The sequence below is a fragment of the Saccostrea echinata genome, unplaced genomic scaffold (assembly GCF_033153115.1).
Source record: "Saccostrea echinata isolate AGI-Se365-2 ecotype Australia unplaced genomic scaffold, CSIRO_AGI_Sech_v1 ptg000001l, whole genome shotgun sequence".
NCBI classification, from domain to species: Eukaryota; Metazoa; Mollusca; class Bivalvia; order Ostreida; family Ostreidae; genus Saccostrea; species Saccostrea echinata.
In genome coordinates this window covers 10,838,460-10,850,791 of record NW_026889750.1, presented here as the reverse complement: position 1 = coordinate 10,850,791, position 12,332 = coordinate 10,838,460, and the positions used below count along the sequence as shown (strand labels likewise).

General features: G+C 31.4%; 2 protein-coding genes across 2 annotated transcripts in view; both read right to left on the bottom strand.

The window, feature by feature from the left end:
* Nucleotides 1-12,332, bottom strand: part of LOC133185180 (zinc phosphodiesterase ELAC protein 1-like) — a 295,055-nt gene that overhangs the window by 166,346 nt on the left and 116,377 nt on the right. The gene's annotated exons all lie outside the window — the stretch shown is intronic.
* Nucleotides 1-12,332, bottom strand: part of LOC133185162 (uncharacterized) — a 27,204-nt gene extending 14,872 nt beyond the window's left edge. The window contains exons 1-4 of the mRNA XM_061320220.1: nt 12,243-12,332; nt 11,436-11,500; nt 11,130-11,213; nt 4,063-4,190 (exon numbers count right to left, since the gene is read on the bottom strand). Coding sequence (XP_061176204.1) covers nt 4,063-4,190; nt 11,130-11,213; nt 11,436-11,500; nt 12,243-12,287 — 322 coding nt within the window. The 5' untranslated portion in view covers nt 12,288-12,332. The remainder of the gene's footprint in view (nt 1-4,062; nt 4,191-11,129; nt 11,214-11,435; nt 11,501-12,242) is intronic.

Sequence of the window (12,332 nt, the reverse complement as noted above, 5' to 3'; positions counted from 1 at the left end):
CTCTCTTTCTAACACTTTTATTGAATACTTAGAAAACATTAACTTAACTTTGATTGACATGTCTGTCTATAAATCAGTCTGTATTATATATCCAACACTGACATTTCTAATTACCAAAGATTGACCATGGGTACATTAAAAGCTCTTGAATCTTGATACGCATGTACGACATGCATGTGTACATTGGTTAGCCAATAAGAAGTGCATGAGTGTGTGTCTGGCGAGGAGAAGCAAGGGGTAGGGGTTACTTCTTATGTTGATCATTGTATTTTTATGCACATGCAGAAACTATCCATTTTATTATTGAAGAGAGAATTTTATTTATGCTGGTCTGCAATGCACATGATTTGTAAAACAGTATGAAATCTCAATTGTCAAGAAACCCTCTTCCCGCTATATCTACACCTGCCAGTAAATTTCAGGCATATGCCTATCAAAAAGCAAAAGCAAACTGATACACTGATCAATGAAATAACAACTCCCCACCCCCACACACATTTCTAATTTGCAATACCCATGATCTGAATATCAACTGATTTTAAATGACTCATGAAATCAATATATAATGAAATCAGATCTAATGTAAGAATTGGCATATGTTTATTTTTCCTTTTGTTTTATTTTCTTTCCGTTTATTTTCTTCATCCACTACTCAATTGAAAATTATTCTAAACCTGACTGACCAAAAAGTGTGTTAAAACATTTTGCATTGTTGCATTTTGCCTAAACTTGATGCAAAATGTAACAACGCAAAATGTCATAATCATAACAAGTCTGTTTTTACATTTTGCTTCATTACATTCTGCCTTGATATCGACACAAAATGTAATAATCCCAGTTTATTACATTCTGCATTGTAACATGGGGGATAATTTTTGTTGTGTGTTTTCGTGGTATGAAGAGACCCATGAATCCGTGTCCTAAATGAAATGTTGAAATTACAAAGTACAGTATCAGGTATCATGTATGGCTATACCAACCATGAAATTCAATCCCCTGGATTGGCTCAAATCAGTATTTTTTTCACAAACCATGAAAATTTGACCCCACAAAAATAAGCTATTTTACAGTAATCTAAAGGAACTTTAGTAAAACCTAATTGTTTTGTACATCAATATATAGTTTTATTAATGCAAGAATGATATCTGATGATATTATATGAAATAAACACAATATATAATTAGTTATATATAAAACAATCAGGTTAACTCTGATTCTATATTAGATCCAAGTACAATATCAACTTTAAAGTCACAATTTCAAGATATACCCCAAAAAATATACCAAAATGTACCAAAAATAATATACCAAAAATATGATTATATACAGGGTAGTTCAAAATAAATTAAATTACCTTTAAGGACGTACAACACACCCACCACGAAAAATTTCCTGTCGTTTAATTTTCGCTATTTTTGTATATGTTACACATGACTATATATACAATGTGTATGCACATTTTTGACAAAATCGTTCGAGTCGTATTTGGACAGGAAGTTCCAAAAGTTACCCCCCTTTGGTTGTACACACGGAGAAGAAATTTTTCATTCGGCTGGCTATAAAATCCTTGATTATCAAAAAAGTTGAGCTAGTCTGGCCGTCAAATTTCATCGACTCATTCATATAACCATTATCCACTTAAATAAAGTATTTTTGTAGAGGTACTCATTGACAAAATATTTTTTGAAGAACTTAAACTGAAAAACTATGGTTCATTTAAGCCTTAAAAAAATGCGTATTTTTTAATTTAAATATTTTTTATGAAAAAACCTATCGTTTAATTTTGGAAAAAATACTTTTTTCATGTAACTGGTTGCAAAAGTAATCTTGATAATTTTTTGTAATTTTTTTAAACGAGCCGTTTTGAATTTATAGCGAAAAATCACCCCCCCCCCTTCTCCTTCAGTCATGTTTCTCAAGCGTCTTTCAGATGTGGGACGAAAACATTGTTAGATCTACAAATACACATGAAAAATTCCAAGCTAGAAAATATTTTTTGCTTTAAAAAAAATATTTTCATTATATATCGGAGTTCTTAAAACTTTTCAGTTCATTGAAATGCAGATGTATAGGCAATTTTTGACGAAGCCCCCCCCCCCTTTTTTTTTTGGACGCAGTCATTAGAACTTGATGAAACATAGGTTACCTCGAGATATATTTTTAATCTTTTAAATCCCTGAAGTACCAATTCATTCATTCATTCATTCATTCATTCATGCAGATTAAAATTCTGACAACTAGAATAAGAGTTAAACTATCAACTACTAGAATAAAAGTAAAACTTATTCTCTAAGGATTTTAATTCCACGTGTCCAATATGTAGTCCATACACATGGCTGAAATGCATTTAATTTTATACCTGCGTATGAATTCAACTTACATTGAATTTTAATCTCATTTTTCATTAAAAGTGAACGCACAATGTTGAAAATTCAACTCTTCTATGATGTAAACAGACTGGTAAATGGAATATATTGTTTCTTATTTATTTCAAACAAGAGAGGGGTCTAAAAGTAACCCCCCCCCCCCCACACACTTGTATGCATCCTTCTTTTGCTTCCCCAGATAAAATGGAAATATATCGTATTCGTCTACATTAACTTCAATTTATCAAACTGTAAATTCTCCATCTATGTTTAATTAAATTAAAGTAAATTATTCATGTGTCAAAATATTCATGTACAGTGATACATGTATCAAATTAACGTTTTGTTTTGATTCGAGGAAATGCGCACTGAAATTGTTTACAGAGGTAGATTGTAGATCTAGATGGTCGGATATGGCCAGTTTGACGCATACAAGATATTCATTAATTCGGACCATTTCAGTAAACAATTCCATTGCATTTTCGGTACTTACTTAGTATATATTATAGTTTTCAGTTCCTGAGTTCATCAGAATTCATTTTAAATGTGTCTTCATAACTGATCGGCAAACAGGAGTAAATAACTCAAGATGGGGAGGGGAAAATCTCCCACATTTTTAGAGTTGTTCCTCTTTGACCAGTGAACTTTTGGAAACGGGTCATAAAACTTTTTTTTTCTTAAAAGGAGAACAAAAGAGTATTTATATGGTTAATTCTTAATTTTAAGATAGGCCCGTGATCTGGTAATGCGAATGTTACATAGCCAACTGTAACAAAAGAAAGCAATGTATCATAAAAAAAATAAAGAATATTGTTCTGCTAATATTGATCACGGATACGAGTTTCTTATAAAATTAAAGAAATTTTAAGACATCATCTTTCTTTTCTTCCCTTTTTATGAAAGGAGGGGTGGGTTTACATCAAAAGCGCAAACAATCAAAGATACGATTTACTATTTCTAAAGAAACCACATCAAGTCCCTAATCCCATTTTCTTTTAATTACGTCGGGATCAATTCGGTCGTCATTTTGACGCTTTATTATAAACGTCAAATTTGACGTCAAGTTAAACGTTTAATTGAAATTGCAAGAGTTATCTCCCCCAGTGTGTTGTACGTCTTTAAATGTAGTGATTGAATTAAACTGATTGTATTAGTATAATTAAATTTGTTACTGACTGCCAGTTCAGAAACCTAATTTGAAAAATTAAAAACAAAAAGAATATCATATAGCTGAAAAGGCTTTGACCTGTAAAACCATCTACTTTTTATAAGCCAATAAACTATACCCAGTGATATACTGTGTACACCACTTTTATGGGTTACCAACACTGTGCATTGCTTAGCAATGTCGATTGTATTGTAATAAATCAAATGAATCTGGATGACCTAATTTTTACCCTGTTCCAGAAATCTGAGTGTTGTTTGAAGTTCAAAGAATTCAGCAAAATTTTGACCCAGTTGAAATAAAAACATCTACTGTAATCATTGTCACTAATAAATCCTTACTTAAAGTGGTAAAAGTACAATGATTTAGCTTTCACAAGTATCCATTTTCTTTAGAAAAGGTAACCAAACCTAAAGCCCATAAATCAGCAACAAGTAGATGCTCAAATTTATCTACCTCCTTCAATGGTATACTTGGACACAATTACATGAAGAATACCTAAAAAATATAATACTTCTTGTGATTTAGTACCTCCTCTAACTGCAAATCCAAAGCTTTCGTTTGCACGTTTTCTCAGAGTGATGGCCCTTAGCTTTCTGCCAGGTGGTGCTGGTGCTAATTTGTCATAATCTGATTGGTGTTTGGGAGGTATCAGAGGTCTGTAAAGAGGTAGAAAAAAGAACATTGATCAACCAGTTTTGTACATGTATATTTGAATTATACATGTACTAGGCTGAAAAAGAACAAAATCAAATATAAATTTAAACCCAAGGTAGATTCAAAACCTTCATGAAACATGCATTATAGCTTGTAAGAACCTTCCGAGAACATGGATGTTTATGGACATCTTCGCTAGCCAAGGGTTTTTGGTCCACTTTGCTCCCCCTTTGCTAGCAAAGATGGTTTAGAGAAAGAGTCCATGTTTTGTTTTGTTTTGATGTACCATTCAGACTCAGGGGCTATAGTTTTGGGTCTGTCCATCAGTCTGTTTATCTGTTTGTCAGCAGAAACTTTAACCTTGCTACTTTCGAATGGTTAGTGCTAAGGCTTTCATATTTCAAGTGCAGTGTTGTCCCTAAGAATTGAAATAGGAGGGGACATAAAAAAAAGTAGAAGGGGGATCTGGGGTTCCTCCCCTAACAAGAGGTTGAGGGTGAATACCAGAGTAGCTGGGGGATAACGTCATCATAGGTGGGGAAATTCCCCGGCCCCCGGGTCTTAGGGACAACCCTGCAAGTGTATTCCTTGGGTACCATTTTCTACCTCATGACCTTGACCTTGGAATTTCATTCACTTTTGAAAATCTTTAACCTTGGCCATAATTAATGCTTTCAAATTTCACATATGTTGTGACAATACCTTTCTTTGGATACAAACAATTTTGACCTCATGACTTTGACCTTGGAGTTTCACTTGCTCTTGAAAAATTTTAATCTTGGCCATAATTTTCAAACGGTTATAGCTTCAAGGGCTTTCATATTTAATTTTTGTATTCCTTGTGATAGCTATTAAGAGCTTTCTTTTGGATACCAACATTTTTGACCTTGTGACCTTGATCATGTTGATCCTGGAGTTTCATCTACTTTTGAAAAATTTTATTCTTGGCCATAAGTTTTGAATGGTTGATGCTAAGGCTTTCATATTTCACCTGTGTATTCCTTGTGACAAGACTTTTCTTTAGGTACAAACATTTTGCAAATGAGCTAATAAAAACACATAAGAGGTATATTTATTATTCAGAGAAAGTTTTGATTTATTTTCTTATGCATACTTAGTACCCACGATATGATATAGCCAGTACACATTATGACGTCATATTATGACGTCACTGATCTTACCTACTGGAGGTAATAAAACATATATCAACAAAACAGCTTCAGAGCAAGGGATTACTCTATATATTTTTACATAAAAATTGTATAATGCTAAGAAGAATATTCTATATATTAATAAAACTGCTGCACAAATCCTAGGCATTCTCTCATTTGATCGGAATTTGAGGGAACTTATATCGGACTGTACCTTTTTACCCTTTTTCAACTTAAAACTTTACAAATAGAAATTATACAACTGAGATGTTGATATTTGTGCAGCAATACCAGCAAACTGTGGAATATTTTGCTTCTAAATATACCTTGTTTCAGTTAAATAAAATAGAGCTTGCCCTTGCGCCAAAGCATTTTTGCTGATGTCCCTTATAATCTTGCGTAGTAAAGAACAATGACGTCATAATATGGCGTCACAATGTGTACTGGCTATCTCATGTCGTGGGTACCATGTCTGTATCAGACAATAAGTTTTAACTTTTTCCGTATAATAGATATAGTCCTTAGGCATTTTAAATGGTTTATTTGCATAGAAATGCCTATACCTAGCCTTAACTCACTTGCATACCCAAGTAGTGTACAATGTCATAGTGAAAGCAGCAAGTTTTACCAATGACAACATGTATGTATAGAGGAAATTCGAGTTGCAATCTTATTCTACAACCTCGTTGAAAAAAATTATGAAATAAATTATAATTGACTTGTGCTTTTAGAGTTTTGTACTCTTGTTGGTTTGTGTGCTTGTCTTTATTTCTTTGAAAAAATTGTACATTTATTCTAGAAGTTTAAGCTTATTCTGAATCTGATATGTTCAACCGTTCTTGAGTGTTTTTAGTAAGGGGGATTTAGGAAAGATAACTCTTGCAAGTGGACTTTTTAGTCCAATAATTTTTTAAATTGGAATTTTCATTTCCTTAAAACACTTGTTATTCATTAATATACATTCCTTGTCTATTTATAATTAATTTTCCAGCAAAGATAAGAAGAAAATCCCATTAATTCTTTTTTTGGGAGAAAATTATTTTTTCTAAGAAAAGTACTATTGAATATTATGAAGTGTTTTTACATTGCTTACATATCTGAAGATGATATCCATCACTTGACACTGAGATTCCTGCAATACTATCAATCAGAAACTTGCAATAAAACATTTAACCAAAATCAGAAAAAAGATTAAAAAATCTTTAAAAAATATTTATCCTATCATAACCTCCATTTGGATATTTGAAATCTTCATAATAAGTGGTGCTGTAAAGAAATCTAAAACAAACTGTGGGTGTAAATGAACCTCCTTGAAGTAATGTTAAAATTTTTGAAAAGTTGGTCAAACTTCAAGGTCACAGAGTCAAAAATCATAGTATATTTGGAAAGGTCTTGTCACTGGTAATGTACACGTGAGATATGAAAGCCTTATCTCTTTTCATTCAAAAGTTATGACCAAGGTTAAAGTTTTTATGACAGACTGACTAACAGACAACAGACTAACAGACAGAAGAATGAGATTTAATGTCCCCTTGCTTTTGCGAAAGCGGGGGACAATAAAATTTGTAGATGTGGAAGAACACATAGTGCAAGATTAAACTGGTACATGCACAAATATTAAATTGGCAAATTAGAATTAAGTTTTAAATTGTATACATGTTATCATTTATGTGTATCTTGGTACATTTTTTAAAAAAATTTTTAATATACACATCTTTGCATTATTGTAAAACAAACAAAATTTTATATCAAAGCTGCAAAGATTTATACAGTTTTCTATATAGGTTAAACAATCTCAACAAATCATGCAAATTCTAATGATATCAAAGGATTTACTGATTTGAAATTTTTCGAAATATGCCTCTTGCAAAATACTTTTAATGTTCTGTATGTGTGACTAAATTGATTAGAAATCCATTACAACAACTTAAGACGACACTAAATATCTTCGCATCAAAGAAGAATGCTGATGAATAAAACATGTTCTTCTTTGCTTGTGGGAGAAACTTAAAGAGTTGTGATTCATTCATAAGTCGTAAACCTGTACATATTCAATACAAGAGAAATGTAAATTGTAATTAATTACAGCACTGGATATTCTTGCCAAACTCAATAAAATATCTCATTTTTTCTTGTCTTAAATTATTACTCTCTTAAAAACACCTTTTTACACTAGAAATATGTCCATAGGACATGAATGCCTCACCCAGTTGTACATTTGTATTGCAACATGAAAATAAACCTTACAGTATTTCTATGGTCAGAGCTTAGAGTAAAGCATGCTGAAAGAAGGAATAATTTTTAATTTTTATAAATATACAGAGCATATATTTTTAATACAGTTGTTGCCTTTATAACATGGTAAGTAGTGTTGATCAGTCTGATAAAAATATCTTGAACAGTGTCTAAAATTAATGCAAAATGACTAATAATGGGTCCAAGGTCATAGAGAGGGTCAAGGCCAGAAAAATAATGACACAGTTGAAGATCTCCACCAATATGATTCAGCATATGAGTTTTGATAAAAATCCTAAAATAATTTCTAAATGCAAAATTATTAGTGAGGTGAAGGTCACAGGGAAGGTCAGGTCGAAAATTCATGACACAGTTGAATAGCTTCCACCAATAAACACAGTGTACAAGTTTTGATAAAAATATCTTGAATAGTTACTTTGAAACTTAGCTAAACATAAAGTGAGGGCAAGGTCACAAAGAAGGTCAAGTAAGGAAATTACGCCATTGAATAGCTCTCATCAATATAAATCAGTACAGTAAAACTTGTTTAGTACGAACACGGATATAACGAATTTACGGTTATAGTGAAGTTTTTTGCAATCCCTAGCGAAATTCTTAACAATTCCTTGTAAAATATTACGGATATAACGAACTCAGATATAATGAATTTACGGTTATAGCGAACTGCTTCTGTGTCCCCTAGAAGTTAAAAATAATGAAAATTACATCTTTTATAGCGAATTTTTAAAGAATTTAGTTTTTAAAATATTGAACTAACATTTACTTTGTAAGTATATATATTTAGAACACTATTCATCCAAAAATTTTTGAACTCCAAGGAAATTTTATATTTCATACTTCCCTAAATACATTTGGTAGTCATACTTCAAGGGAAAAAAAATCTATATTGCAAAGTTGCTATGTATACTTTAACGAATTTGTTATACGAATATAACGAATTACGAATAAAGTGAAGTAAATTCTCAGGTCCCCAGAACTTCACTATAACTAAGTTTTACTGTATGTGATTTTGGTTAAAATATCTTGAACAGTTTCCTTGAAACTGAGCTAAACCCTTGGCGTGACAGATGGAAGCAAGGACAGTACACGGACATGACAAACACAATATGCCCCAGCCATATTCATGATGGGGCATAATAATACTGTATTGAAATCACTTTATGGCCTTTAATTACTTTGTGAATTCATCTCTTTGACAGAGTGTTTTTTGATGATAAATACATTTAATTTGATAAACTTAAGTTTGAAGTTGAGTTGATATGCATAAAGATAAATCATTTTAGTTTCATGACATTCACTGTACAGTAACTGTAGTATACTGTGACAAATATCCGATTTCCTACATTTAAATAATCAAATATGATTCAAACTAACAGAATCCCTGCTTAAAATTTTGATGAATAAATAATATCCAATAAACAGGGACCTCATTGTGGACCACAATGGAGTGACAAAGAACAAAACATCAATTGTTCACCAACAATATCATCAGACAGTTACACTGATATTCCCAGAGAAGAGGAATTCCAGGAATCACAAAGGGGCAAATTTTAAACTCAAATACAACTATGCTTGTTTTTATTGTCAGTATCTTATTTTCATCGCGTTTCTTTCCTGAAATCTAAATAATAAATGAAAATGCATGGAATTTAATTCAAACTAATTTCCTTGTCAAACAAATGCAAAATGTAATTGTATCAATGGCTTTTCTATTTAACATTGTGCTGAATAGTCTATCCAATAAATTATAGAGCATATTGTCTCTTGATTTTTTTTTTGATTAAAACATTCTTTTGTTACATACATGTATTCAACAGAATACATAAGGGAACACTCACAAATTTTTAAAATTTCTATATGTGGTTAAAACTTAAATACAATTTGACAAAATTCCAGTTAAACATCCTTATTTCAGCCAATGAACTGCTTTTATTAACTGCCATTTTCTTGTATTATTCATGATAAGCACTCAGAAAAAGAAATGAAATGAGCTAAGCCATATTAAATGTATTAAATAAATTGTTCGTCTGTGTGCACCCTTGGAAATTTATTAATCATTAAATTCCTAACAATATGAACTGAATATTCACAACACATATAATTAACCAATGACTGTATTGTTTTCCCAAAATCTCCAATGAGATTTCAGCTCTACTGGTTTAAACTTGTACTTATGTATAGGTGCATGTGTGCTTAGAACATTTCTCCTATTAATTTTAAGATGTGAAAACTTGCATACACCTGTATATATATTTTTCTTTTTATGGGAACATACAGTATTGTAAACTAAAATATATACAGAGAAATTTAATACTTTCAGTGACAAGACATTGTTTATTAAAATTATCACAAAGAAAGAATTGTGTATATACATTAGTAAGTCTTCGTTTAAACACTTTCCATCCGAATCAACAACCTTTTACAGTGATGTGTACAGAGTTTAACAAATTGAACACATCCGGTAAAACATAAACCGTTTTTGTAGACAGGGCATGAGCTCTGTGATTGTTAATGTTTACTTTTCACCTGGTGTGTTCAATTTGTTAAACTCTGCACACATCACTGAGCACGGACTAACAATACGGATGAGTTGGTTTTACTTTCTCACATTTGTACTCTGAATTTTCTGGATTATAGTTTTAATATTTTTCATTAATATGCAACAAAATTTCTACTTTTCTTAAGTATTAAGGATAAAGTTTACTTTCTGAAAGTGCAAGGATGTGTCAATCAAACATGTCCTGAAATTCGTAATTTCAATAATTTCCAGATGAAATAAGTTTTTTTAAATTATATTTCTGTGTGAAATGCTATAGCAATATATGCCATGATATTATACAGAAAATTTGAGATAATATTAACTTCAAATTTGTGTCTAGGCCCCTTTAATAAACCATTAAACATTTATGTTTCACCATGAACAACCATGAATAGGCATGTGCTTGGAGCCGAAACGTTCCTGTGTCAGCTTCACACTCAGTAATAAGACCAAATTGATCTTATGTGAGAATAAAATGACCCTCTTGAATAAGGCTTTTTCCTCTTTTTTCTTTGAATTAAATTGTATTCTAACCAATGATTAATTGTACAGTTTTATGAATGTTGAATAAAATTCTGTCAGGGTGTAGATCAAATCAGGAATGCATGGCAATTAAACATTTGAAAAAAAAAATGAATTTTGTGTGATACAAACAACCACTTATTTCTGTTTTGATGTTTGCAGTGAGTTAGTTGTATGTAACAAGCCTCTTAAAAATGTGCCCTTTTGTGAGGGGATGCTCCGCTTTGCAGTACCCTTGTTGATTTTGTATTACATTTCAATGTATTTAATCACCTGAACATGTGTATAAAGTACATGGACTGTTATTTGAAACAAAATTTACATTGACAATCATATACACCAGGAGGTAATCTTCCTTTAGCTAGGCAGTAATTGTTAAGACTTTTGTAGAAACATGTTTCACTTGGATATGTTCACAGAAAAGACTCCCCTTTATTCCCAGAGCTATAACTATCAAATAAATGTCACTTTACCTCATATATTCATAGATCTCCAATTTTGTTGGCTCATTCAGTACTATCTTCATATCTGATATTAGCCTCTTTAAATCCATAGACCTAAAAATATAGTGATCTCATCAATTTATTTAGCCTGTCTCTTATGTAAGTCAACATTCTATTAATTATGCAAACACAAAATGGATCTGCACAATTTGATCAATTTGATATTCTAGATACAGGTAATTTTTCTTTGCAAAATTAATGTAAAATTTGTAGAATTAATGTTTTCCAATGCCATAAAAATCATATTAAATTAAGAGGAAAGGAAATGTTTCATACGACTGGTATCTCTTTAATGCTTCAAAAATCAGGGGTCTCTCCTCCTCTGGAAGAAGTTCATTGACCTGGAAATGAAATTGAGACTCATAAATGAGATGTTTGTATTCAGTACTTTATTATAAATGCAGTGAAATAGGCAAATGTGCTTTAGGTTATTACATCAGTACATGTAAGTACATCCCTCTAGTTCTTCCCTCCATCAGCAACCCCCCAATCCATCTACACACATACCCACACCTAACTCTACTATAAGAAGAAACTCCTCTTGTCCCCCCTTTTGAATTCCCTCTTATTTTTGCACTTTCTAAATAAAAATTTTGTTATTCCATTTTGTAATTTTTTTTCTATCTGTCCCATCTACTGCTTTATTCACTTTTAATTTAGATGTTCAGGACACTATTTGATAAATTTACAGTTTCATTATGCAGCAAAAATAAGGTTGCATAGTACATCATCTTTTTAAACTAGAATAAAAAAAAATCAATGATGCCACTGACATAAGTATTTCATTTCTTGAAAAAATATGTCTAAAACATAAAGAAACTGAATCAATTTTCTAATATATACAAATACATTGAATACTGACTGTTAACAGTGGTTAAATAGATTAAAATTGACAGATTTAATGACCTTCTTATTTGTTCAAGGGGATCTGTCTTTTTTTTTTGTGAATTGTTTTCCAGCTTCTATATGGTTGATAATGGTTTATTGCTGCATAAAATTAGGGAAGTGAAATTCACTTTGCAGAAAATTTGAAAATAAAAATCATAAACCCATGTGCAAATATATAATAAATGTAAAGTTTACCTTTTCAAAAAGTTCATTGGCGATGGCAACCTTATTTGACGCCATTGTTATGCACCCTGATATAGTATCAGCAAGTGCTTGCACACACCT